The following is a 27,976-nucleotide window of genomic DNA, read 5'->3' on the forward strand; positions in this document are numbered from 1 at the left end:
GTTGAAAGAGCTTTCTGTTAATCAGTTTCACACAGATTTTGCACTTTTCCACATGTAGCTAGTGTTTTGTATTTGCAGTGAGCAGGGTGCTGGAGTGTCCTCTTATAGCTGTACACAGACAAATACTTAACATTTGTCCTGCTTTAAGACTCTTAAAAGAGCCTAGTCCAGCACAGCATGCATAAAACATGAATCAAAGAAGAAAAGGAGCACGCAAATGTTTGAAAAAGTCTGCTCTCAAGCACACCTGGGACTCTTTAGGCGCAATTGTGTAGACATACAAGTAACTAAGGAAACAGTTAAATTAAAGGATGTTTGGGTTTTCTCCCTGAACTGAATCTCTAGGGGGAAGATGAGAGAAGGGCTGTGGATCGGTGGTAAATAAGGTCCTTAACCCCATCGTTTACAGTAATTGAGTGGGCTGTGGCTATGGGCTTTCACATGTTAGACCGGGTGGGGTGATCAATTAGCAAATGGGGCATTGTGTCCGCATCATGATTTCAGAGATATTATGAGGTTTGTTTACCTTGCACGAAGACAACCATGGCGTCTTAGAAAACGTTTCTCTTGGGTCATGGTTTGAACAAAGCAGAAAACGTTCACGAGTCGAAATTTGCGTAATCATCTTGTCGTAAAAAGTTTGTGTGGCTCGCTCCTTTGACGCGCTGCGTGGGTTGTCTGTCTCTTTGTTGGACCTCCCTCCTCCGTCTGAAGCTAAGCCATGCCCAGATAAATCACTCCCCCAGACTGCTAACCTGCACACTGGGGCCGGAGACCGGAGAGGGGCGGACTGAACTGGAAGGTGGGAGCGCGACATTACATAAAAGTTTGCACTGGAGCCGACTTCTCCCCGTCCCTGGTGAAACGTACGCCACTCAAGGAGCACCTGTAACTACAGTCTGTAAAAAAAAGAGGGTCTGGCACTCAACAGTATGACCGGCGGCACCATTGCCAGGGTGCTGGTTGCACTCTGTATCGGGAGTGCGGTGAACTGCATGCCCAAAGGGACGCATAGGGATCGGCGACAAGCGCAGCAGCATCATGTCTCCTCAGTCTCCCAGGGTAAGATTTTTTTCCCCTACAGTATTTGCTGAATGGATAAAACATGTTTGACTGTTCAATGAATGAACTCCAGATCAGTGTGACTCCATTTCAAACTTGTGTTGGTGATTGTTTTATTATATTTTAATAAAAAGACAAATCTTGCTTATTTGATTGGGCACATTTTCTCCCCCCCAGTGATGTGAAACCTTTTAGGCATCCTGTTGGAAAACTTTATTTGTTAATGTCGTGCCATCATAGTGAGCCTGTAAAACAGTTTTAATTTTAGAGTCACCAACCCAGCTCCCAAATCGTTTGTGGTCCCCTCCATTCAACCGAGCGTAAACGCTGCGGATCAAAGCTTCATGTGACAAAGGAATAAAACTCTTGGCTTTAATTTTAAACTTGAGAGGAAGAAAAAAAAAAGATGTTCATGTGAAGTCATGGGATGTGAACAAAGAGCAAGCCTGGTGGGGGAGAGACAGGGTAAGGTGTAGAAGTGCACACTGCAGCTGATTTATTACTCAGCCCTGGGGACCTTTGATGTGAAGTTAACACATCCAGGGTCAATTTCACAGACCTGGGTGAAGTCTTGTCTCACAATACAATGTTTATTTAAATGTAAAGCCTGCTCAATTTGGTATTAAACCCTGTTTTTACACTTAAAGCACAAGAGCAAGTCTGTGTTTTTGGTAGTTGTACCTAGGGCTTGACCTTTTTCCAGCTGCTGCGCTGTCTTTCCATTAGGAAAAACAAAATAAAAAAACTTAGTAAGCAGGGGCAGTATTTGTGGGTGGGTTTGGGTGGAGTGTGTTTTTTTCTCTTTCAGATTTTCCCTTTGCGCTGTATGTGTTTTGATACAGAAGCAAAGGGTGGGAGTGTTTTTCTATCTGACCCCCCTCCTGTCTGCTTCTAACTTGTGCACATTTTTCATTACCTCCTTTTGTCTCCTGTTAGATGGTTGCCTAGAGAACGGCCACTTATATGGTATCAATGACCAATGGGAACGGCCATATTTGGGCAGCACTCTGATCTGTACATGCCATGGAGTTGCTGGAATCAAGTGTAAAAGCAAGCCTGAAGGTTAGTTTGCCTTTCTTTTTGTCATTCACCTGTTCACACTGCAGTCAATGTCACAAATGTAACACCTTTTTCACTTTCTTCTTCCTGTAGCAGAGGAAAGGTGCTATGATAAGGTCATGCAGCAGTATTACACCGTGGGTGAAACCTATGAGAGACCCAAGGATGGCATGATCTGGGACTGTACCTGTATTGGCTCCGGGAGAGGAAAGATCAGCTGCACCATTGCAAGTAAGTTTTTTTTTTTTTTTTTCTGTGAGTGGCTGCCCCACAAGGAGCTGCCAGTAACTCTGCTAACCCCAGACCCCACATCCGACCTAATGTGTTGCTGTGTATATCCTGGTTTCCCAGGCTCATGCCAGTAAACTGCTTAATCTTCATGCTCTCCACAGCTGATTAGCAGCCGGCGCTATGCAGCTGTTAGCAGTTAGCTGGGGGTGTCGGATAATGGAAGAAATGTCTGAGGGTGTGTTCCTTTGCCTTTCTGTGCAAATCCTTAAGTACACATTGATCTTTCTCAAAAATCCTTTTTCCTTCTGTCTCCCCAGATCGCTGTCATGAGGGTGGGGCTTCTTACAAGATTGGTGACACCTGGAGGAGACCCCATGAGACTGGGGGCTACATGTTGGAGTGTGTCTGTCTGGGTAATGGAAAGGGAGAGTGGACCTGCAAACCAGTCGGTGAGTCACTCAGACAACCAGTGAGTAATTGATGACTGCATTAAACCTAATGAAAAAAATGTCTGAGACCTCTGGTAAAATGCAAACAGTTTGTGATGATATGTCAATCGTTATCTATTACTTGATCTCTGTGTTATTGAGGCTCTTTATTTAAAGGTGCAGTGTGTTGTTCTTAACATTTAGCAATCCAGAGCAGAAAAAGGAATGTTATTTTAAGAAGTATATTTAAGTAAGAGTAAAATCACTCAACTGAAATTTTATGTAATTATTTTTGCTCAGAATGAGTCTTTTGTATCTAAAAAAGTAGTGGATCCCCTTTGCTGAGCACCCCATCATGCACTGCAATATTTCTACCATAGAACAGACAAACTAGTCACTGGTGATTTTGTACTTGAGTGCCAGTGTCATTTCTACACTTTACGCTTTCAGAAGGCCATGTTGAATCATGGGAAATAGATTTCACTTATTGTCTGTGTACTTGCAGCTGAGCGATGCTATGACAACTCTGTGGGAACCTCATATGTTGTTGGGGAGACGTATGAGAAGCCATACCAGGGATGGATGATGATCGACTGCACCTGTATGGGAGAAGGAAGCGGGCGCATCACATGCACCTCCAGAAGTAAGAACATGAATCATGTCTGTTCCAGTCTGCATGATCTATATGGGGTGGAGCATACTCATGACAGACTCTAATGTCACTTAAAAAAAGAGGAAGAACTGGGTCACATAACAACTTTATTACCTACAGTTCCTGATAAAACACTGCTTTTATTTTGGGAAACCCACATACATCAATAAATATATCGTTGGAGATAGATGTACTTTGTAAACCTCTGGGGAAATTTATGATGTGTTTGTTGAAGCATTTTAACACGTGGTCGAGGGAACGATTTCCAGTTGTGTTTTCAGTTAGTCTTATTGATGTTGGATGATGTAACACTTATAATTAATGTCACTCACTTTTAACTTTTGTTTGCATGCTTGACTTCAGGGTGGCCTTGGACACTTTAGTACAGGAAGTTTGTCAATAGATTGATATAATGCATATGTTCAAGAAGTTATCAAACAAAGTCAGAAGGTACAAACATGCAAACAGCTGGATGCCAGGAGGAGATGTTCCCTACAGAGTCACATCTGTACAGGCAATCTGCACAGCAAACAACGACAAACTATTATTTTGTGTTGACTTTGGCAGTGCCTGCTGGAAGAAACCCCACTTTCGTTGCAGAAGTTTAAGTCATCTACTTCAGCTGGATTTTGTTCCTATCTGTTGTTCCGCTGGTCACAGAGCCATCAGCTTTGAAATGAGACTTCTTCTTGACATACTTACCTCAATTAATTTACCTTATATCCTTTTCTCCCAGATCGCTGTAACGACCAGGATACTCTGACCTCTTACCGTATTGGAGACACCTGGACCAAGACAGATGCCCAAGGAAACCTGCTCCAGTGTCTTTGCACAGGGAACGGCCGAGGGGAGTGGAAGTGTGAGAGACATGCTTCTCTTCACACCACTGGCCTGGGTGAGAAATGATAATACCTACCCCCACCCCCACCCTCTGTTTCTCTCCTGCTGTCTGTGAGGAGAGAAAAATGTTTACCAGAGACAGACTCGGTGGGGAGAAAGCGATAAGAAGTGCCAAGTGTCCAAGTGTTGAAGTGAGAAAAAGGGTTTTTTGGAACACATGATCATGACCTCATGAGGAGGAGAGAAGGATAGAGGCCAGGATGAAACATGGTGAAGTTAAGGGGAAAAAAGTGCTGTAAATGGGCAACTGTTACAAAAAGCATAGATAGAAAGTTTACTGGTAAAAGATCCAAATTCAGAAATGTCTGTATTTGAATTAAAAGCATTCACCTTTAACCTCACAGCCTTACTTGAAAAGGAAATGTTTCATCTGATCTAAATCTTACTTTACGTTTCAGGTTCTGGCTCCCGAGTGATCACCAACATCCAGCCTGCAGTTTACCAGCCGGCCTCTGTGCCAGCGCTTTCCCGGGAGGGGCCCTGTCGTACAGAAACAGGACTCACTTACTTTATTGGTCAGCGCTGGATGAAGAACCAGGGTGCCAAGCAGATGATCTGCACTTGTCTTGGCAATGGGGTCAGCTGTGAACAGTGGAGTAAGTAACACATAAACGCATAGGAACGAAACTGCGTTAGACGACAAACTCTTGATTAAACTGTTACTGTCTTCACAGATGGACCGGCTCCAGTGTACGATGGCAATTCAGGAGGTCAGCCCTGTGTGTTTCCTTTTGTCTACAAGGGGAAAACCTACCACTCTTGTACCTCAGACGGACGCCCTGATGGACAGCTGTGGTGCTCCACCTCTGCTGACTTTGAGACTGACCAGAAATATTCTTTCTGTACAGAGAAGAATGGTGAGATGGTGTTGCAAATATCTTTGAAGCAAGGGAAATGTGTAGATATTGAAAGGGGACATTGAGAGGGGATTGAGAAAGGTTGATTGTCCCTTTTCATAAAACAAAAGCATTAATTCTACACAATTTGTCTTGTATTTTGGTTAATATGCCCAACGTGCTGTTTAAGTCTTTTTTGAGGATTTTGTTTAAACATTGAGGGTGGGTCACTTCAACTTAACTTTCATGCATATGAATGGTTTTTAGTACTTTAACTTCGAGAAAACGTGTAGCTTAAGTCAACTTCTGGGGCAAAATTGAGTTGTTATATTAAGATTAGAGCAGTTGCTCAACCAACAATGCGTTACTCCCGAAGTTAGTATTTGTCTTTTTAAACAAGCTTTGGTTTTTACTATGTTTATGTGTGTTATACCATAACAAGTGAAAGTTTTGATATTTATGTCGACATTTTTAAAAAATATTTTTTTCTTTCTTCAACAGTGGTTATAGCAACACGCGGCGGCAACTCTAACGGTGCTCTGTGCCAGTTCCCCTTCCTCTACAATGGCAAAAACTACACCGACTGTACTGCCGATGGACGCAGAGACGGCATGAAGTGGTGTGGCACCACAACAAACTATGATGGAGAACAGCATTTCGGGTTCTGTCCCATGGCTGGTAAGTCTGTTTGTGTGTGTGTGTGTGTGGTGAGAAAGAAAAGGGACAGAAGGACTTCAGATGTGGAGGCTCATACAACTGAAAACTGCTTTAACTCCAACACAGTTTGACTTAATTTAATCTTAAAGTTAGTTTTAAAGAAACAGAGACTTTTAAAACCCTTCAATGTTTGTAAGGCAGTACAGTTTCTGGACAAGATGAGAGTGACACTCATGTAACTTACATAATGTCACACATCAATTTAAGACAGATGTGTTAAGGTCTTTTCTTACAGTTTATTCCAATTTTACAAAACTGATTCTTTCAGTGTGGCTTGATGTAAACAAAGAGGGAAAACCATGTTTCAGAAGGAATGTATATTCCAGTGAATGAGTTTGTAAAGGGGTCATGCAGCTGGGCTCAGTAGTTTGCCAGCCACAGGGGCACTAACATGATTATCTGATTACAGTGTCCCACCCTGTCTCAAGTCAAACATGTCTCCACCCAGTATCAATCAAGAGGTTAACATTGCCTTTATCACAAGAGAATTCTGGGTAACATTTTCTAATTTGCATTAAAGTCATTATCAGAGTGATGTTAAAAAGCAGCCAGGGCTAATGACATAGGCATAATCTAATTTACAGCTTTAACACCTTACATTTATAACACAGGCTCGTTCACCTTGAAGGCAGTGTTGTAAAGAGCTGGCTGTTGTGTTGTATAGGTGTCAATTAGGTCCCCATGGGTAACAAAAGAGGCTGAGGCCAGTAAAACAGCAGGGGGTCATTGACACTGCCCTAATGTCTGTGTAGGAGTGATGAAATGGTAAAGATAACATGGATGAAGTTTAATGTAAATAAAACTTTTAACTCTAAAGGGCTTGTTTGGATATTAGTGTGGCTCTTATGGTTTGTTTGAGCTTGGTATCTGAAGACTTTGGTTGAGCAGCTGTTTCTCTGAAAGACAAATGGTCACAACAAATGTTCTTTCTTTCTTTCTTTCTTTCTTTCTTTCTTTCTTTCTTTCTTTCTTTCTTTCTTTCTTTCTTTCTTTCTTTCTTTCTTTCTTTCTTTCTTTCTTTCTTTCTTTCTTTCTTTCTTTCTTTCTTTCTTTCTTTCTTTCTTTCTGGGTTAAGAATCACAGCTGTGCCCGAATAGTCTTGGTAAAGAAATGAGAACTTTAAAAAAAATCCATAAATTGCATGAAAGGTTATCTGTAGTTTAAACAGGTGATCACTATTTCTGCTGTCTTTATCAAAGCAGACTCAGGTGAACTTCAAAGTAGGCAGACAGAAGATGGAAAATTGTGTAGGACAGCAGGCTGTAAAATGTTGATGATGCACAGTGGAAACATCAACAGACCTCATCTGAAATGAAAGACTCTTTGAATTCCAAGAGAAGTGAAGCGCTGGATTTATTTAATCTCATCTTGAACTTATCAGTTGAGCAGTGTGGTTAGCAGATGACTGATCCCTTTGAGAAGTTCAGACATTGGTTTAACTCCTCTGCTGTCTGCAGATGATTCGATATGACAGATACACATGGAGGATCTATTGAACACTTGTGCTGTTTTTTTCTTGCAAGTCTTTTTGATTTCATAGCAATAGATTGTGCTTACTCTCCCTGCAGCAGTCTGGAACCCCACCTTTAGGCCAACACCCTGTTGTTAAAACACCTTGTAAAGATTTAAGAGTGAAAGAACAGGAGCATTAAGACAGTGTCAGGGAAGCCTGTCTGTGGTACACTTCACCCAGCAGCCACAGCAGCATGGGGTCTCAGATATTGACATTAATGATTTCTCAGGGGTTGTCAAAACAAACATGGCACTTGAGATGTTAATGGTGGCACTTAGACATCAGTAATAGTCTGGAGCCCCTTCACCTCCACCTGTAGGGATCCTCTGTGAACATGGCTGAGTGAGCTTATCAGATGTCTGGCATGTGTCGTGCAACATTGTGTCTGTGAGAGACAACCAGGGTGCACAGTCATTTCTACCACAATCATGCAAAGATTTTCATTGTACATCACTGTTGGATATGAAAGCACGGTTGTGTTAAAGACAAACAGATTTAAACAGCTTTCGTAACTGAAATGGACTGAATAAAGACTGAAGAATGTCCTTAAATGTCCTGATTTCAATTTGCACAAAGTCCTCCAGCTAGAGGCAAATGAAAAGAATGTGTTGAAAGCACATCCACACATGGCCTCTATAATTAATTTAAGGCTAGCCATGCTGTGCGAACTAGAGGCATCATACCACTTTAAAGGAAACTGCTATCAAACAGAAAACTCTTGCACATTTGTAAGGCAGCTAACATCACATTTAAAAGGTGGATTTTATTTTAGTTGAATCAGCTAAATGAGCAAAACACACATATCAATCCATCTAATTTGATTCAGCTATAGGTCAAAGATATACCTCCATCATTATTTCCGCCAAAGAGGTTGTGTTTTTGGGAGGGTTTGTCTGTCTGTCTGTGAACAACACAACTCAAAAAGTAACAAACGGATCTTGATGAAATTTTCAGGAAATGTTCAAATTGGGATAAGGAAGTAGGACTAAAGTGTTGCCTAACAATCACAATATGCTTGGCAGAGGTCTGCGCTCTCTGAGTGCTTTTCAAGTTTACTTCTGGAAACTCTTGGAGCATTGGTTTGACTTTGGGTTGCTAAGATACTATGTCCAGCTAAAGGAAGTTGTAGAAATGATTTATCCTTTGCAACCACACACAGAGTTAGTGCAGGCCTCTGCTTGTTCACCCACTGTCACCAACTTCCTGATGGGAACACCAGACAGCTGTTTCTGGCTTTTAATTAATCTTCCCTCTTATGAACACAGCTGTTTTGCTCATCGTATCACTTTCAGCCTTGAGCTGTGAATGGAGGTTGTAACTACAGATTTCTCAGAGTGATTTTTTATCTTTAACTTGTATGCCGACAAACAAGTCCTTTATAGGTGTTTTAATGATACCTTTTTTAGGCATCTGCCTCTTTGGGCGATCTCATCACATTCATATGTGCTTAGTAACTGTTTATGTCCTGTTTGTTTCAGCCCAAGAAGAAGTGTGCACCAGCACTGAAGGCATGATGTACCGTGTGGGGGACCAGTGGGATAAACGCCACGATGTTCTGGGTCACATGATGAGATGCACCTGTGTGGGAAATGGGCGAGGAGAATGGAGCTGTGCTGCTTACTCCCAGATTAAAGGTGTGTTGATGTACAAGCAGGTGACACACAAAGGTCATATGTGTTGAGGAAGAAGAGGTGATTGAGCAGCATGCCAGTGCAGGGTTATAATTAGCGAGTAAAGTTAGAGTTCTGTGAGTGAAGAGGTGAAAGGTCATGTGCCATAACCTCCCACCTGCAAAAAGATGAACAGAGAGCACACCTGTACCTTATAGTACACTTGCATTACTCACATACACACACAGAAACTGTTCAAACATGTAGGGAAATGTACTTAAACATCAAAACTTAACAATGTCTTTACATTCCTGTGTTTGGTTGTCTATTGCAGATCAGTGTATTGTGGATAGTCTGACATATGAAGTCAACCAAACCTTCACCAAACAGCACGATGAAGGCTACATGATGAACTGCACATGTTTCGGACAAGGGCGTGGTCGCTGGAAGTGTGATGCTATTGGTGAGTTTGACATGTCTGCATCTTAAATGTGCTTGAATGCACATGAATTTGTCAGTTTGGGTGGAAATTTTAAACTTTTCACTTTCATGTTTCTGTGCCTTCAGACCAGTGCCAAGAGCCAGAGACCAGAGCCTTCTACCAGATTGGCGAGTCTTGGGATAAAGTCATCCATGGGATCATGTACAAGTGCTATTGTTATGGCAATGGCGTTGGTGAACTCAGCTGTGAGCCTCAGCAGTCTTACCCTGGTAAGATGTTACTTTCACTTTATACTTAATTTACTGCTCAAAAAAAATCAACAGTTTTCTCACACAGATGTTTTAGAAGACCCTTATTTCAGCCTCTGTCTGTCTTTAATTGCAACAACCCCCTGCACTCTGATTGGCTAGTTCTCTCTATATATGTATATCTTTAACGTTAGCTATTACTGGTTTATGAAAGTGTCAGCTAATTTAATTCCTTGTTTGTATGTTACTTTCTGGTTTAGCCAGAAATGAATATTCCTTTGGGGTTATCATATAGGTAGAATTGTTTCAAACTAATGTACAATATCACAGTTTTTATCCATTTATAAACATTTCATAAAGTAGCTTTAAATCTTTAAATCTTTGACTAGGGTATCTGGTTCAAAATATATAAGATGAGATAGGAAAGATAAGGAATAGACTAAATGCTAACATGAGCAAACTGTTTGTTTAAGTCACCTAGAAAATGGGGCCCTTGACTTTGATGTGAAGCAGACAGAAATGGGAGGGGGTGTGATTTCCTGTTTTACAGAGTCACCCCCCACTCTGAGCCTTTGTTCTTGCTAGCATGTGGCACATCCCCTGTGCTGTTGCCACAGCTGCACAAATGACCACAGTGCAGGTGTGTGCATGTGCACTCCTTGACACACACACCTACCAAATGTAAACCTCAAAGGCCTTTTTCGGGATCACTTTTCATTTAAAGATTGTAGATTTAGGAAAGAGATTTAGATCAAATGTAAACACAGGTCTGCGTTTAGGCTCTGGATCATTCTGAACAAAGACATGCCATGCTGTGCCGAATTTGTCGTTTCTGTTACTTTGTTACCTGAGACCAGGCTTGGCAAGAAAGTGCTAACACAAACAAACTCCTGACAGCTATCTCTCTCACAGTTTGGACTGGCTTCAGGTGGCCCCTTTCATGGGATCTGTTTTCTCATCACAAGTTTTCTTTTAGCTCTCTGTGTGGTTATACTCTATCTTGTTATATCACCTAGTGCCCATATAGATCACCTTTTCAGGCACATTTTTGTCTTGAATTTTTATTGAACACACATCATAAAATATGTCTGTGCTGCTACAAAGACAACTGCTTAGCAACACAACTTAAGGGAACTGGTACTTGTTTGCTCTTTGTTGAGCAGGGTGACGGGAGATACAAAATGTAGGGCACTATTCGGCCGTAAGTGGCCATAATAGCAACCATCTGTGAGTTTGCTTTGTGTGTGTGTGTGTGTGTGTACTTGAGTGTCCGTGTCTGTGTAGAGCCATACAACATGCAGCAGTCTAAGATTTAAGGGCAGCAAGAAGCAAACCCAGACTCTCAATTGGCTCACTGGTTAGAACACCATAAAAGGTAAAAATGGAAAAGGGTATTTTCATGCTTTTCACAAGTCTCAGATTTAGCTCCAAAACTGATAAGATCTTTTGAAAAAAGTTGTTTTCTTTTCTGCCGTCTGTGTTTAGCCGTCCTGGTCTGGGGTGCTGTTTAATCTGTTGTGTGGTTTATATTGTTCGGATGACTCTCAGCATTGCTTCCCTTTTTCTGCGCCCCTTATCACAACCTCACTGTGTGCCCCACTGGTATCAAGAATGAATGTTGTGTCTAAGTGTGCAAAGTAAAGGGGGATGTGTGCATGCGGGTTTTTTTTCTTTTTAAACCTGATGCTTGGAGACTTAACTTGAGATATTTCCACTGCAAGTGTGCATCTGTTTCAATGTGGGGACCACATCTGATTCTACGTAACCCTTACCCTCGCCATTGGCCTGTGGGTCTGTAATAGGCAGTAATTGGTCCCAGATTGTTTCTGAGGTTTGTGTATCTGCAAGCAACTTCTGGTTAACCGAGCCACTTGCTCACAAACTTTGATTACAGGTCTGCTATTTGGAAAAGTGGTTAGAAAACCTCAGTTCTTTATAGAAGCTACCAGTATCAGGAGTCTGCTCGACATATGACATCTGTTTGCATTAAACATGACTTGATACCCTTTTTTCATTGATGAAAACCTCTGAAGAAATAATAACTTTAGCTTCTACTAATAGGATTTTCTTCCTCTGGTATCTGAGCTGCCAAGCCGACCAGACAGAAGCTAAGTTTTCAGTGTATTGTCAGATGTCAGATGTGGTAAGAGATGGAAGATTAAAGGAGTCTTTCAGAAAGAGACAAAAGTAAGATGTGTGTTTGTCTATGACTCTTCTGTTTGCTGCTTTAAAGACTTCTTTAAGCTTATCTTCGACCGTAAAGTTTTGAAAACATGCTGAGACAGAGAAGATTTAAGAGGCAACTGTTGAAGTCGGTGCTGGAATCTCACAGGGTTGTGCTAGTTTTTCCTCAGTCATTCTACGTTCAGTTCAGGGAAAACACAGCCACACTCACAGATTTTCACTCTCTGTCAAAGTGTACAAAGTTACAAGTTCTTGCATAAGAGGCAGTGTATTCCCATGTGAGATTTAGTCTAATCTTGTCTCATGTTATCATTATTTTGAATCATTGGAGCCTCTTTCTGTTTACCGAACCTGTGAATACACCATTAAGATTTTATCTTCTGGATTGTTTTGACTACACGTCCATACACCTGCTCATCCCTCTATGTGTGTTGTCTCCCTCAGGTGGTCACCGCCCAGTTCAGGTGATAATAACAGAATCTGGAAACCAGCCCAACTCCCACCCGATCCAGTGGAATGCCCCACCATCCGCCCACATCACACAGTATATCCTCAAATGGAAAGTGGTGAGTCTTCTTTCTTTCCTTTTTTTCATTCCTGAAACTGATGTCAACACAATCAGTACTAAAAATTCTAATACATCTGTCACATTTACAGAAAAACTCCCAGAGCCCATGGAGAGAGGTGATGATCCCGGGTCATCTGAACTCCTACACCATCTCAGCTTTGAAACCCGGCATCACCTATGAGGGTCAACTGATAAGCGTGCTGCGGTTTGGACGCAGAGAGGTCACACGCTTTGACTTTACGACCACTTATGGATCATGTGAGTACAGGGAGCAGATGGCTCTCAGGGCATGGCAGTTGGTATTGTTGACCCTTGCTTATCATTAAGTCAACCTGTCCAACTCTGCAAAATACAAAATTGAAGATATATTTGCATTAACATGAAGCTCCTCTCTTAACTTCTATCTATGTTCATCTATAGTGGCTACATCACAGGGTGAGACCACCCAGCCTCCTCCTGTGGTCGACACCTCAGAGTCGGTGACTGAAATTACCTCCAGCAGCTTTGTCATCTCCTGGGTTTCTGCCTCGGACACAGTTTCGGGATTCAGGGTCGAGTATGAGCTCACTGAGCAGGGGCAGAGCTCTGGACAGCCCATGGTGCTAGGTAACTGCAGAAACTCATATACAAAAATAAAAACATATCTGTACAAATAACAGCAGATTTTCTTAAGGATGTGTGAAAACTAAGCTATTGTTCAAATGTGTGTCCTCTCAGACCTCCCACGCACGACTACCTCAGTGAACATAAATGAACTTCTACCTGGAAGGAAATACACTGTCAACGTCTATGAGGTTACAGATAGTGGAGAGGACAATCTCATTCTTACTACTTCACAAACCACTGGTTAGTAAAAACACTATATTATATCATATAAAATCTAAAATGTTCCTAAGTATCCCAAACCTGCAAGTGAGCTGATAAAAATGTGTTTAAGTCATGGTGATCCAATAAAATGCTTGAACCTTCTTACACTTTGACCTCATTCTCTCTACAGCGCCTGATGCTCCTGTGGAGCATGAAGTGGAGGAGGTGGGAGAAACCTCTATTGTGATCAGCTGGGAAAAACCACTTGCTCCCATCACTGGTATGTTAAAGACAATCGTCATGGCTCAAATCTGTGGAAAAACTTCTGTTATCAGAAATTGATCTGCTACCGTGAACTGAATGGTCTCCTCCACTGTGCAGGCTATCGTGTCGTCTACACGCCATCAATCGAGGGTGAGAGCACAGAGCTGACTCTGCCTGACACAGCAACATCTGTGACTCTGAGTGACCTCCGTCCAGGCAAGTTGTACAACATCAGTATCTACGCCGTGGAGGACAGCCTGGAGAGCGAGCCTATCTTTGTTCAGGTCAACACGGCTGGAGATCCACTGCCAGGTAAAAGTCTGATATATTTAACACAAGTACAATGAATTAGTCAAGGTTAATCCTGTTAAATGTTGGCACTAGAAGTTAAAGTGCAGTCACTAACAATCTACTTTATTTCTGGTAGGTAGAATAATTGGTTTCTTTATCTCACTTTCTTTGCTGTTTGTTCACTTGAGTTCCCTCTTTAATATCCAAACTGCATATTTATTACCTTGAGGATTATCAAATAATTTTGAAAGAAAAAAAACAGATTCTCAGTTTTGGATTGATTATTTTTCCAATAGAAAGTAAAGTCACTGAGTTCACAGCTGTTGAGGTCTTATTCTGCTCGACTGGAGTTATGTAAAACATCTTCGTCTGCCAGGATGAACAAGCTCTTGGGCCAGTCGAGCAGATGCTTGGAGTGTGCATGTGTGTGTGTGTGATTGTTTGTACAGTGTGATGGAACAAAGATCGATGACCTAGTTGAGTCTTCAGTGGTAGATTTACTCTGAGTTGAGCTGACCAAGTCTACACATAATAATCGGCCTGAGCTGCAGTTGTCACTGGATCCGTTGCAGACTCTCTGCCAAAGTTGACCTCATACCTTGTCATTTGATTTTGCAATACTATCGTATTGATATTTTCTCAAGAGTTTAACTTGCCAGGAACCTGACTGGTACTGACTTTTGTTTTGATTAACTCCTCAATACAGCTGTATCTGATTAGATGTGACTTGTAAGGTCAGTATGGTGAACTTTCCGTGTTAAATGAGGATTGCTTAAAGTTCTGAATGAAAAGTTGTTTATGCACAGCCCCATGGAGCTTTATTCACTCATTTGACCTTTCTCTTTTCTTTTTCTCATCTCTAGCTTAATTTTTTATCTCAGCCATTTGACTTCTCCAGCTGTTTTTTTCTGAACCCTGTATGGAAATTGAAACTGAACAAGATTTGTAGCGGCACAGAGAACTTGTTGATGTTGATGTAATTCTGTCTCCATCAACCACTTTATCTGATGATGTTTTCTTTTTCAAAGCTGTTCACTGCATGTTTAAAGATTATTTGCTTACAGTGTTTAATAAAGCATTGTGAGGCCAACTTCTTAAGAGGATAACATGAGTTTCCACTTAACTGCAAAGTTTTGGAGTGGCAGGAAGTATTAACTCTTCAGCTGCATATTTAAGTTCTTAAACTGAATAAACCTTTGCACTGAAGATAGTTCCTTCAATATTTTCTATAATTCAATGAGGAAATCTAAGGTTTTACTTAAGCAACTTGATTGCAATGTTTTCTTTTGTCTCTTGTCCACAGATGAGGTGGTTTCTCCCACAGACCTACAGTTCTTCGAGGTGTCAGATAAGAAAATTGTTCTGACTTGGTCCAGCCCAACTACTGATGTCTCAGGTTACCGTGTCACAGTTGTCCCTGTGGACGAGAATGGAACTCCACAGAGAGAAATGACCCTGCCCGTCAGCCAAAACTCCTACATTGAAGTGACCCACCTACAACCTGGAACACACTACCGCTTCAATATCTACACCATCAACGACGGAGAGGAAAGTTTGCCACTTACAGGGGAGCAAACTACAAGTGAGTATAACTGGTGTGTAAGTTTGATTAATTGTGCTTTTTACATTATGTGCTTAAATCATTCTGCTGTCTTTTATTTCAGAGCCCGATGCTCCCACAGACATCCATTTCTCTAATATCACTAAAGACAGCGCTGTGATGATGTGGTACGCTCCTCGTGCCAAAGTCACAGGCTATCGTCTCTTCCTCACTGTTGAGGGCTCTAACCTCGAACAGCTGCGCCTACCTGCTCGTCTTACTCAGTACACCATCCTCAACCTGAAGCCTGAAACAGAGTACACAGCGACTCTGTATGCTGAGCAGGGGAATACGCTGAGTACAGGAGAGACTGCAGTTTTCACCACAAGTGAGTGTCTGATGCACAATTAAAATGATTGTTTTTGAAGCAGTCTGCAGAAATTATCTAAATGGATACAAAGTTATTGATAAATGAATATGTCAGCCCTCAAAAAACCTTGTGGAAACACTCAAATTTGGTGCTGACTCAGATTATAAGCCTCTTTTGATCCCTGTGTGTTTACAGAGCCACCAATGGGCAATGCTCCTCCTTTCAGTACTGATGTAACTGACACCTCTATTATCATCTCCTGGACTCCAGTTTCTAGCATTGGATACAAGGTATGCTGCTGTATAATGGTGAATCCTCTTAAAATCTTGCTGTGCACATATTAACAATTCTGACTTATCTCTCCAGACATTTGTCATTTTTAATATTCTAAAATAAGACATATCCTTTAGACTTGCTTGGACAATATTTAAGAAAAATCCAACAAAAGAAAAATAATTTGGCACTTGATTAGATTTCTGTTTTTGCAGTGCATTCCCCCCTTTTTCTGTTTCCTGCTCATAGAGAGCACTTTCAAGTTCATCTTGGTGTCATGCAGGCACCATTTCAGTTAGATAACATGGAGACTACAGACCTCATGAGGGAGCCTCATTGGTCAGAATATGTCACACTAGAGATGTGAAATGTCCTACGGGCCTCCATGTTCTTGGGAAAACTCTGACATATGACCTTTACCTCCTGTACCCCACTCTGACTCTGTGTGCATTCATCTTTCAGTTGACAGTACGGCCCAGTCAGGGAGGTGAAGCCCCAAGAGACGTGACTTCTGACTCAGGAAGTATTTACATTTCCGGTCTGACTCCAGGGGTGGAGTACACCTACAGCGTTCAGCCAGTGATAAACGGGCATGAGGAGGGAACACCAATCACACGCCGTGTCATCACACGTAAGAACAAACCTATAAGCTCTGATCATTAGTCAGAGTCTACTTTATTTATTATTTTTATCTGAATTTGCTTATTCCTGTGTATTTCCAGCTTTGTCTCCTCCAACTGACCTCAACCTGGAGTCTAACCCTGGCACTGGAGATCTCACAGTCCAGTGGAATGGAGCCAGTACACCAGGTATAAAAACACACTTCTATAATCATCAAATGATCTGTTTGCTTTTTTTCTCCTTTGCTTCTTTCCTCCCTCAGCTACATGTAATTTTTTCTCCATCTTTCTCTCTGTCAGACATCACTGGCTACAGAGTGTCATGCACACCCACCAATGGACAGCAAGGAAACAGTGTGGAGGAGTTTGTGGAGGCAGCAAAGAACTCCTGCACCCTGGAGAACCTCAGTCCAGGAGTGGAGTACAACATCAGTGTTTTTACTGTTAAGGATGACATGGAGAGCACTCCTGTATCGACTATCGTTACACCAGGTGAGTGAAAGGTCAAGTCCTGATCTTCTGAGACCAGACTGTGGTGAAATCTTAACAGACACTAATGCTTCCATGTGAGCATCGTTGCTCCAACAGCCATGCTGCTTCTCTATATAGAAGGACTATCAATGGACATACTTCATTGAAAGATCTTCAACATCTGACAAGATGATAAAAGCAATAAAAAAGAATCTAGCCATACCCCTTCCATTTGTGTGATACATTAAATATCTCACTAAACTGGAAGTCGACTTCATTTCCAATAACAGCTCCTTTCTTTTTCTTTCCTTGTCTGTAATTCAATCCCTTCTTCCTCATCCTGCCTTTGCTTCTTCTTTGCTTCTTTGTGTCTGTTGTCTTTTCTCTTTCTTCCTCTCTACCTCCACCTCTCCAGACGTTCCACAGCTGACCGACCTCACCTTCCAGGATGTCAGTGACACCACCATTAGCCTCCGCTGGTCTCCTCTGAACACCACCGCAGTCACAGGTTATAAGATCACTGTGGTGGCAGCAGGCGAAAGTGTACCCATCTTTGAGGACACGGTCCTGCCGACGACTGACCACTACACCGTGTATGGACTCGAGCCTGGTATCGACTATGAGTTTAGTGTCATCACAGTGACGGAGAATGGAGAAAGCGAGCCGACCACACTCATTCAGCATACATGTAAGATCCAAAGATTGCACTTATGGACACTGAAAAAAGACATACATAGTTATAAGAGCAGAAATAAGTAAAATAAACACGCTTGTAAATAAATGGGGTATTTTTAAGTTGCTTGTGTTACAATCACACTGTGTGTGCTGAAGTTACATAATGTAATAAGGTTCCCATTAACTTTAAGACATGGCTCTTCAAAGCAAACTTTGTAGCTTTGTGGTGTAATTGCAAGGCATGCTGCTTTGTTAGTTAAATAATCTTGTGTGTGTGTGTGTGTGTGTGTGTGTGTGTGTGTGTGTGTGTGTGTGTGTGTGTGTGTGTGTGTGTGTGTGTGTGTGTGTGTGTGTGTGTGTGTGTGTGTGTGTGTGTGTGTGTGTGTGTGTGTGTGTAGACCATCTGTTTTAAGTTAAGAGGCTTTTATCATACTTACGTTCATTTTGGCCCTCAATGCACACACCACTTTTTCTCCCGGTCTTTAAAGACGATGTTAAACTTAGGTCATGTATTCACAGTGATGTGCACATGAAACACCAACCCCACTTCTCACTTTACCAACATTATGCAGTATGTTTTCATGGCATTTGTATTCTTGATCTGCTTTTTTTTTCCTGTAGCTGTACCAGCACCAACAGATTTGGGCTTTGGCCAAGTTGGACCAAACAGTCTGCTAGTCACCTGGGTGTCCCCTCAGGTCCCTAACGCTGCTGACATCAACAGCTTCCTCATCAGGTAAGTGAAGACACTAGATTTTCTGTTTAACCTCTTGAGACCCAAGCTTTTGTCTGGTGTGCAATTTTTTAATTCACCTTGCTATTTTGGAGAAGACCAAAAAGTACGATAACTAAACTTGGTCTTTTTACAAGAAGTTTGATAATTTGTGTTATGAGTTCTCTATTAGTTGTTAGTTATTGGTGTTATTGAACTTTTTTCACTAAAATGGGTGTAATGCTGTGATTTCACCAAAAGATGATGTGGGCAGTGCCCCCTAAATGTGGCTAATTGGTCAAAGTTTTAAAACATGAAGTATCATGGGCCTGAGAGACACAAATGTAATGTCCACATAAGGGCGTTGGGTCTTAAGAGGTTAAGATGAGTATTTCTTATGAACCACCTGGGCCATCCCACAAAAAAATCCAATAAAAAAACAAAACAAAATTAAAAACATGACTTCTTGTTGCTCTCCTTATTCAGGTATCATCCCATTGATGATGAAGATGACCTTACTGAAACAAGTACAGGAGGCAGAAGTAACAACGTGGTGCTAAAGAGTGAGTTCTTTTAAAAAGCAAAGGATACCAATGAAAAACAGACAGCTGCATTTGTATTTATACCTTTTCCCTGCCAACAGACCTCCTGCCTAACACAGAGTACCTGGTGAGCGTGGTGTGTGTGTATGAGCAGAGGGAGAGCTCACCACTTGTTGGCACTCAGAAAACAGGTGAGTCGTACCTGCATTAATGTGAAAAGAACAATATCAAACAAGGAGCTGTTATCACTCACAGCCTCTACTAATTTTAAAGATTCTTTAATACACAGTGTGTCTAAAAGTATTGACCTAAAAATAAATTAATTCCCCCTGACCATCCTCAGCTTTGGATTCCCCCGTTGACCTGCGTTTCTCCGAGGTCTTCACCAACTCCTTTACCATCCACTGGCTTGCCCCCCAAAGCAAAATCACAGGTTACCGTATCCGATACCAGATGGTTAGCGGTGGCAGGGCTAAGGACGAGAGGCTTCCCCCCTCCAGGAACCACTTCACCCTCACAGGACTCACCCCAGACACTGACTACTTGGTTAACATCTACGCAGTGAGCAGGACAGAAGAGAGCCTGCCACTCAGTGGCACACAGAAGACGAGTATGAAACCCTGATTTAAGACTGAATTTCATCAGGATATGTTATTATCAGCAGAACAATATTATTAATTGACTTCTTTGTTGCTTTGTCTCTGGTTTTTCACTCTCGCTCCAGTCTCCGATGCTCCAACAGATCTGGAAGTGCTGGACTCCACCCCAACCAGCATCACAGTCCGTTGGGACTCTCCACCTGTAACTGTTCGCTATTACAGGATCACACATGGAGAGTCTGGTAAGCAAAGTGTTTTGTGTTGACCTCTTCCCCAGTTTCAGTCATAAACTCACTCATTGTTCTTTATCCATTTATCCACATATTGGTGTCTCTAACATTTTGTCGCATCGTCTTCATCCAGGAGGCCACAGCAATCCCAAGGAGTTCACAGTACCTGGCACTCAGTCCACTGCCACCATCAGCAACCTGAAGCCTGGCACTGACTACACCATCACTGTCTATGCTGTAACTGGAAGAGGAGATAGTCCCGCATCAAGCATCCCAATCTATGTTACACACAAAACAGGTAAACACTCAAACACACTCCTCCTCTCAGTGGCTGAACACAGTCATTCCTCCCTCTGTTCACTCACAGCTTTCTCCTTTTTATCCCTCCTCTCCTAGGCGTCGACTCTCCCTCTGACATGGAGGTGATGGAGGTGAATGATAACAGTGTCACAGTGAGGTGGAGTCCAGCTCAGGGTCCCATCAAGGGGTACAGGGTGACCGGGGTCCCAAGGAATGGACTGGGACCTTCCTTTACTGAAGTTGTGGCTCCAGGTACAGTAAGATTCAACTTTCCCTCATGTTTTGTGTTCATGCTTTTTATTGTTCTTTTATCTACTCTCATATTTTTCCTTTGCTCTTTCCTAGATCAAACAGAAATCACTTTCTCTGGACTGATGCCCACAGTGGAATATGTTCTGAGTGTGTATGCTCTTGGACAAGATGGAGAGAGCTCTCCAATGGTTGTGAATGCTTTGACAAGTAAGGCCTTACACTTTTTGGGTGTATGTAAATGAGGAAAAGAAAAACAATCCATGACCTTCTCCTCGCTCTTACCTCTTTACAGATGTAGACCATCCTAAGGACCTGACCTTCTCAGACATTGACTCCACCTCACTGAGAATCACCTGGGACAGCCCTGAAGGAATTGTGACATCTTACAAAGTGTTGTATTCCAGTTCAGAGGAGGGTGAGAGAGAGCTGCGCCCTGCACCTCGCGGGGATGCCGAGTCTGCTGTTATCTACGGTCTGCAACCTGGCACCGAATACACTGTGAAAGTCATTGCTCTGCATGATGATACAGCCAGCAAACCACTGATTGCTACACAAGCTACAGGTATGGAAGGAAGTCTGATATTTTTCACGTTAATGATAATAGACAGGAAGTATAAAGGTGTAACACCTCCAATGTCCACTCACCTTCTTTCGACTTCCTTTCTTCTTTTTAGCCATCTCAGCCCCCACCAACCTACGCTTCTCCCAAGTGGGCCCCACATCCTTCACCATGAGCTGGTCTGTGCCTGGTCAGGAAAACCGTATAAATGGGCTGAATGGCCTCACTGGTTACCGTGTGGTGGTGAACCCTAAGGACAAGAGTGGTCCTACCAAGGAGATTAACTTGGCCCCGGACACCACACAAGCACACATCCCTGGACTTATGGTGAGTGGATTTGGTCCTGTTTGAAAGAAGTCACAAGGGCCAATGTTTTAACACTTAGGTGTACTTTCCTAGTCAGACCTCTACATTTCCTCTTTAACTCAGTTTAAAATTTGATTTAACCCCCAAGAATCCCCTGATATCTTTCCAAATCTCAGAGTATACTTATGGATTATATTTTGCTAAATTGCAGTGTAATTGAGTTCACTTTAGGCCACAGTTAAAAAAACAAGCCCACGTGGAGGCACACCCACTTAGTGATTATAACTCAGACAGAACGTAATAAAGAGATAGAATCCTGCCTGTGGGCAGTGTTGGTCCACAAGCATAAACACGCAAGAACAGTTGTGATTGCTGCAGCAGCCAGTATAATTAAACTCAGTCTCCTGGAGACTGAACAACACTGTGAGAGACTTCAAGTCTTTGTAACTAGTTTTCTTTTTCTCTGTCTTGTCTCCCAAAGGTGGCAACTAACTATGAAGTCCATGTTTATGCCCTGAAAAACTCTCTGACCAGCAGACCAGTCCAGGGAGAGGTCACCACTTTGGAGAGTGAGTGTCTCAAACAATGGACTTCTTTGTTTAGATGTTGAAACAGAAAGAGCGACAATAACACAGACAGTTCTTGTGTTTTGCAAAAAGCCACTTTGGTGTTTCCCATCGTTGAAATATAAATAACTTACCCCTCCCTTCTCAAGATATCAGCCCTCCTCGCCGTGTGCGTATCTCAGACGTCAATGACTCGTCCATCACCCTGACCTGGCGCTCCAAGACAGAAACCATCTCTGGCTTCCTGGTTGAGACCATACCCACTTCCTCCTCATCAGGAGACATACCTATTCAAAAGACCATTGGCCCTGACTCCCGCTCGCATTCTATCACAGGTACACAGACATCATATTAACATTAGATTCCTATTAACACTACACACAATCCCCTATTAACCTGATACTGTGTCTTCAATTCAGGTTTGGAGCCAGGAACCACTTACAAGATCACCATCTACACACTGAAAGGCAATGGACGCAGTGCACCCTTCACACTTACCGCTACTACAGGTAACTATTCATCCCGCCTATCAGTCCTTTAGCACTCGTTGGAACTAATTTGTTGTGTGATTTGTATTTTTTGCCCTCAGAGTGCAGTTTGTTTAATCTGCTATTGGACCAAAACATGCCTCTAAAAACTACAAATATCTAAATTTATAATGAATGCCTTCTTGTTTCTTTGTCTATTGCAGCCAAACCAGTGGTCATCCCGCCCTCAAATATCCGCTTCACCTCCCTGAACCCCAACAGCATCTCTTTCACCTGGGAACCTTCACGCAGTCCAGGGGTTACTGGGTATTACGTCACCTATGAAGAGGCTGGAGGTCTGCCTCGTGAACTGACACCCAGGCCGCATTCGGGCCAGAGCTACGCCATTATCAATGGTCAGTGCAGACCAGGAGACACACTCTGCACAGATACTAGTGAATACATAGTTTAAAGCATGCTAGAAATGCCAAATGTTCCATGTGTTTTGTGGTATATTTGGTTACAGGTCTGAAACCAGGAACAGAGTATGTTATCAAGATAGTCGCTCTGCAGAATACTTTGAGAAGCACACCACTTGTTGGGAAAGCAAGAACTCGTAAGTACATCTACTGTCTGGAATTCAGGATGGATGGTTCATGCAGATTTAAAACTAATGGCTTGATATCATGCTTATGGGAAATAGCCATGCAGCAACCTCCAGTCTATGCCATGTAAATCATTACATTTGGGTTTTTTATATATACACTACATACCATCAAATTGAATTATACTGTCAGACTCCTGCCCATTGCTATATACCTATTCATACATTAGAAAGAGTTGGTCTTTCTATATTTACAACTGGACTAAGACTTTATTTTATTATTAGGAATGTTCAAACTTGTAGCAAAGATACTATAGCACTCTTTGAATATCAGATCTTCTAATTATTGTCTTTTATTAATAAATAACCCATTTTAAGGTCTCACAATGTACAATTTAATTTTGAGAGTCAATCAAATGTCAATTAAAATACTTAAAGTGATTTTTTTTCAATATTTCACTTCCCTGAGTAAAACTTAAGTCAGAATTGAATTTCTGCAAACTTACAATGGTTGGCAGCTGGTTTAGGCTGCCCTCTGCTGGCTGGTGTTGCTCCTAACAAAGTACAACTTAAGCATGTATTGAGACATAAACATATTCAACCCTTCAATCACTGTATGAGTTCACCTTGCTTGTTCTAACAGCAAGTATTCATTTCTTCACTCTCAGAGCCAGCTACAGATCTGTTTGTACCAAAGCTGCCAGACCTTCCTGTTCCTCACAGACCCTCCTCTGGTATTTTGGATGTTCCCGAGACCTTCAGTGACCAAATGTAAGAGCCACATAATATTAAAATGATGAAGCAACTCAAAAGTTTTATTGTGAGTTCATGTGATTTGGGGCATTAATTTCATATTATTACTGCTTTTTAATCCCTTGATCTTTGTGTGTCCAGTTACGACTCTAACCACGTTCGCTTGGCTGGCACAAGTGGTCAGAACCAACCAGGCCAGCAGGGCCAACATATCTATACAGAGTACCAAAGCCTGGGCCCAAATAATGGACTACACGGCCCTTACAGTGGACCAAAAGAAGGTCGGAGACCAACTCTCAGAGAACCCCTCATTTATATTCCTGTCGCAGGACCTGATGGAAACAGAGTACCCTTGGTCAAGGTGTGTATCACTGTTTGGTGGTTGAGGTTAAGTGTTTAGATGTACAGATATTGATGATTTTATATGGATTTCCTCTTTACTCTGTTTGCTTTTAGGTGAGTGATGGTCCTCTACCAGGTCTTGCATTTGGCTTCCCCGACAACGAAACAGACATGCCCCAAGAAGCACAGACTGTCACAACCATCTCATGGCAGCCCATCCCTCAGACTTCAGAGTACGAGGTGTCTTGTAATCCCATCACGCACACAGAGGAAGGGGGCTTCCAGGTATACAAACATATGGTCACACTTATACACGTAAATATTCAAAATGAAAATACCCCTTATTAACGCTGTCTTTCTTCCTACAGATGCGTCTTCCTGGAACCTCAAGCAGTGCTACCCTTATTGGACTGACATCCGGGGCTTCCTATAATGTAGTAGTGGAGGCCATGAGGGGCGGGGCTAAAGAGAAGGTTTTGGAGGAAGTTGTAAATGTCGGCAATGCTGGTACAGTTCCTACTCTTAAATTTAATATTTATTACTCTCTGTCAGATTTATGTACACAATAACAACTTCTCACTGTAAAATACATCCACATGTTGTGATTGCACAGAGTGTATCATTGGCCATGTTTTTAACATTTCTCTCTTCCCTCCCTTAGTTCCAGGTGATATCCCTATTCCAACCAGCCAGGATGTGTGTTACGACACATTCACACAGACTTACCATGAGGTGGGCTCTGAGTGGGAGCGTATGTCTGAGACAGGATTCAAGCTGTGGTGCCGCTGCCTGGGGCTGGGCAGTGGGCATTTTAGATGTGATTCATCCAGTGAGTAAAGCCATAGAATTTAACAATTTGTATTCTATGTGCAGTTAATCACAGTAATAAAACACCAGCATGGGCAGTCTTTGAAACAATAACTGTATCATAACAGTATGATTGGAAAGTGTTAAAACTGATCAGATGTGCTTTTGTTTGTTTGAGCCCGTCTGTTGTCTCCCCATGCTGGTCTCTCACTTCTGCCTCTCTAACATCGCAGTTAGAGAAGAGGCAGCTTAACGCTAAGCTAAACTAACTAGCCAACATCACTCTCAGTTGTTTGTATTGTCCATGCAGCTAACAAGACGATACCAGAAACTGAGATCACTTTTCAATCAATTCAAAATTAATGTTTCAGTCTTTGATTTTGTGTTATGGAAAAATGTTGTTTTACATTCTCTTTGGCCATATGTAATTTGAGACTGTGATCATGTTTTCCAAAATGCTGATGTATAACGCTGAAGAAGTTAGGATGTTTTTTCCTCCTGATATTACATGTAATACTTGTTACATAGGCACAGGATATAGCCTTGTGAATGCTGGGATACTTTATGTGCAGAATAAGGCAAAATTTGAACTCATCCTCTTTTGCCCACTTTACTACTCCTCTGTCCTATAGAGTGGTGCCACGACAATGGAAATAACTACCGCATTGGCGAGAAGTGGGATCGTCAAGCCGAGAACGGTCACATGATGAGCTGCACCTGCCTTGGAAATGGCAAGGGAGAATTCAAATGTGAACCTCGTAAGTACACAGATACGAACTGTTTGTGTGGACTAACTGAGATGTCAGACTTGCAGCATTGCAATATTTATTGACTTTTAATGCAATCGAAATGGGTTGAGTATTATGGTGCATATCAAATAATTCAAGTTGTATTTTTTTTTTTTATAACTTCTGGTTTTTTTTATAGATAAACAATAACAATCATTATGTCATCAATCATACATGACACTGATTTCTTTTAATTTTGTAATTCTCCTCTATTAGATGAGTCAACATGTTATGATGATGGCAAAATGTATCAAGTGGGCAACCAGTGGCAGAAGGAATACTTGGGTGCTATATGTACCTGCACCTGCTATGGAGGACAACAGGTTTGAAAGTCTTTTTGTCAACTTGTGAGCAGATATGCAAACAAATCTATGTGCTCTTCGTTATCCATAATGTTTAAGGTTTAAAGAGTCTCCCTTTTGGGATCACGCTGTTTTTGTGTTGTGTCCTAACCTCCTCCTCCTCCTCTGCAGGGCTGGCGATGTGAGAACTGCAGAAGGCCTGGGCTTCACACTGATGTGGAAGCTGACCTCCTACAGCCAGTCAATCCTGATGTCTATGACCGGTACAGAGAAAACGCTCGGCGCAAACTGGTCAGTGTTTCATAATAATTATTGCTACCAGTCTACTTGTCCAAAAAAAACCCAATAACATTAAATGAATTTCACTGTGTGGTCACATATATGATCGCATTCTAAACGGACATCACCAGAACCACATCAAACTCAAACATATCTTGCTTTCTCTGTATTACAGAACATCCAGTGCCCCATTGAATGTTTAAGGCCGGAGCTGCTTGCAGATGCCCAGATCCCATCAAAGTAGACATCAAGGAATTTGAGTGAAGATGGATGAAAGTTCTTTACAGCATTGCGACCACTTTAAGAAGGACACTTCCTTCTGTTTTCATCAAAAGAAGACATTTCCATCTGTGCCTTAGAGGTTTCACCCTCACGATTACATTAAGTGCCTTTGGACCAGTGTGTGAGATTTAGAAGCATATCTAAACAGATGAAAACAGTATTTTTTTACATGCTTTGAAGGGTGAAGCAACTTGAGTTGGTACTAACAGATTGTACTCTGCAACCTCACCTGTAGATGGTGATCAAATCTCCACACTGGCCTTTTTATTAAGACTTTCATACACCAGCCACTGTGCCTTATCAAATATCTGCCCTGCTTTTCACTTATCTGTGATCTGTTCTTCAAAAACAAGGAATTCTTTGTCGAATCTATTTTTGACATCAACCTGTCAGAGCACAAATCCTGCTGCTTCATCACCTGCCAGTATTGATGATTTTTTTTTTTTTTTTTTTTTTAATGTTGCGATGGGGCTTTTCATGAATTTGAGCATTCCCTGACAATTCTCTTCATCTTACAATAAGAAAACATGACACTCAATGTATCCTTGTTTTTATGTAAATATGTTCCCTAAAAATAATTGTAACAACATTTGTTACATTTGCCCATTATTTTGAGTTTCACTGTGACTTTTACTTGTAGCTAGAACAAATTTAGGTAATGCAGAAATGCTTTTTTGGCTTCTTTTAGATTTCAAAATCAGTATCGGTTTACTGCAGAGGAATTAACAAGCCATACAGGATTTCCAGTGTTGTCAGAAAAAAAAACTTTTGCAGCTTGTGTCTCATCTGGACTGTCCACCTTACTGTTAGAATTTGGTTTTCATTGAACTGAGTCGATATTGTGTTTTTAAAGGCTGTACAATAACAGTGTCTCATTTTCTGTTGCCAGTGTGCTTCTGTATTGTTAAGCAGAGCAGTGGGTCACAAATATTTCTCGTTGATCCATAGATTCTTATTAAAGTTATTTGAGACAGATATGAGCACTGTTAGTGTACAGCTGTCATTACAGCTCATGCCCCTGAAATCACCATGCAGATGTAATTCTCCAGGCTGTAAAATGTTGTAGTGATGGATGTAGTTTGGCTCCTGAAAAGTCTACAAAGAAGAATCTTACTGGCTTGAAGTTAAACTGCAAATTAAAAAGAAATGTGTAGAAAAAAAATCACCATTGCTTTAAAGTGAAACCTGTTTTAATTGCATAAATGTTTGTAGTTTTTTATTCTTTTATTTATCCCTTTTTATTCAGGCATTTTGTTCAATGCTTTTTTGGGGTGTACACTTTATTTTATGATTCACTTGTTTTTTATATTGTTGGTGCCAAAATCTGAACTACTGTGGACTGAATCTTTTTAATAAACTAAAAAAAAAACCCAAGCCAAGTGATGTCAGTGTTTTGTTTGAGTGACATTTGATGGGAGGAAACATACCTGATACCTGTCCTCATCTCGGGTTCATTGCTTATTCGGAAAAAACAGGAAGTCAATGCGGAAGATGCCCGGTCAAAGTACTCTTCCTTCAAAATAAA

At 41.7% G+C, this 27,976-nt stretch overlaps 1 protein-coding gene across 1 annotated transcript; it reads left to right on the forward strand.

The window, feature by feature from the left end:
- Positions 1 to 776: 776 nt before the first annotated feature.
- fn1a (fibronectin 1a) lies at positions 777 to 27,782 on the forward strand. The gene is made up of 49 exons (XM_074695535.1): positions 777 to 1,062; positions 1,999 to 2,124; positions 2,215 to 2,352; positions 2,670 to 2,801; positions 3,286 to 3,423; positions 4,169 to 4,327; positions 4,731 to 4,928; positions 5,007 to 5,189; positions 5,670 to 5,846; positions 8,877 to 9,032; positions 9,343 to 9,471; positions 9,576 to 9,719; positions 12,327 to 12,448; positions 12,540 to 12,708; positions 12,871 to 13,056; positions 13,168 to 13,296; positions 13,448 to 13,537; positions 13,639 to 13,833; positions 15,116 to 15,394; positions 15,477 to 15,740; positions 15,918 to 16,012; positions 16,458 to 16,626; positions 16,718 to 16,804; positions 16,916 to 17,107; positions 17,502 to 17,774; positions 18,383 to 18,497; positions 18,960 to 19,036; positions 19,117 to 19,206; positions 19,359 to 19,625; positions 19,740 to 19,856; positions 19,978 to 20,142; positions 20,241 to 20,396; positions 20,490 to 20,603; positions 20,689 to 20,958; positions 21,071 to 21,282; positions 21,743 to 21,830; positions 21,977 to 22,162; positions 22,247 to 22,336; positions 22,519 to 22,710; positions 22,821 to 22,910; positions 23,567 to 23,669; positions 23,793 to 24,012; positions 24,108 to 24,278; positions 24,362 to 24,500; positions 24,655 to 24,822; positions 25,433 to 25,558; positions 25,805 to 25,911; positions 26,062 to 26,181; positions 26,345 to 27,782. Exons 1-49 carry the CDS (start codon positions 933 to 935, stop codon positions 26,411 to 26,413), a joined length of 7,512 nt encoding a protein of 2,503 aa, XP_074551636.1. The 5' UTR covers positions 777 to 932; the 3' UTR covers positions 26,414 to 27,782.
- Positions 27,783 to 27,976: the final 194 nt, after the last annotated feature.

The sequence above is a fragment of the Halichoeres trimaculatus genome, unplaced genomic scaffold (assembly GCF_033239565.1).
Source record: "Halichoeres trimaculatus isolate MK-OKI-2021-1 unplaced genomic scaffold, fHalTri1.1 fHalTri1_scaffold_19, whole genome shotgun sequence".
NCBI classification, from domain to species: domain Eukaryota; kingdom Metazoa; phylum Chordata; class Actinopteri; order Labriformes; family Labridae; genus Halichoeres; species Halichoeres trimaculatus.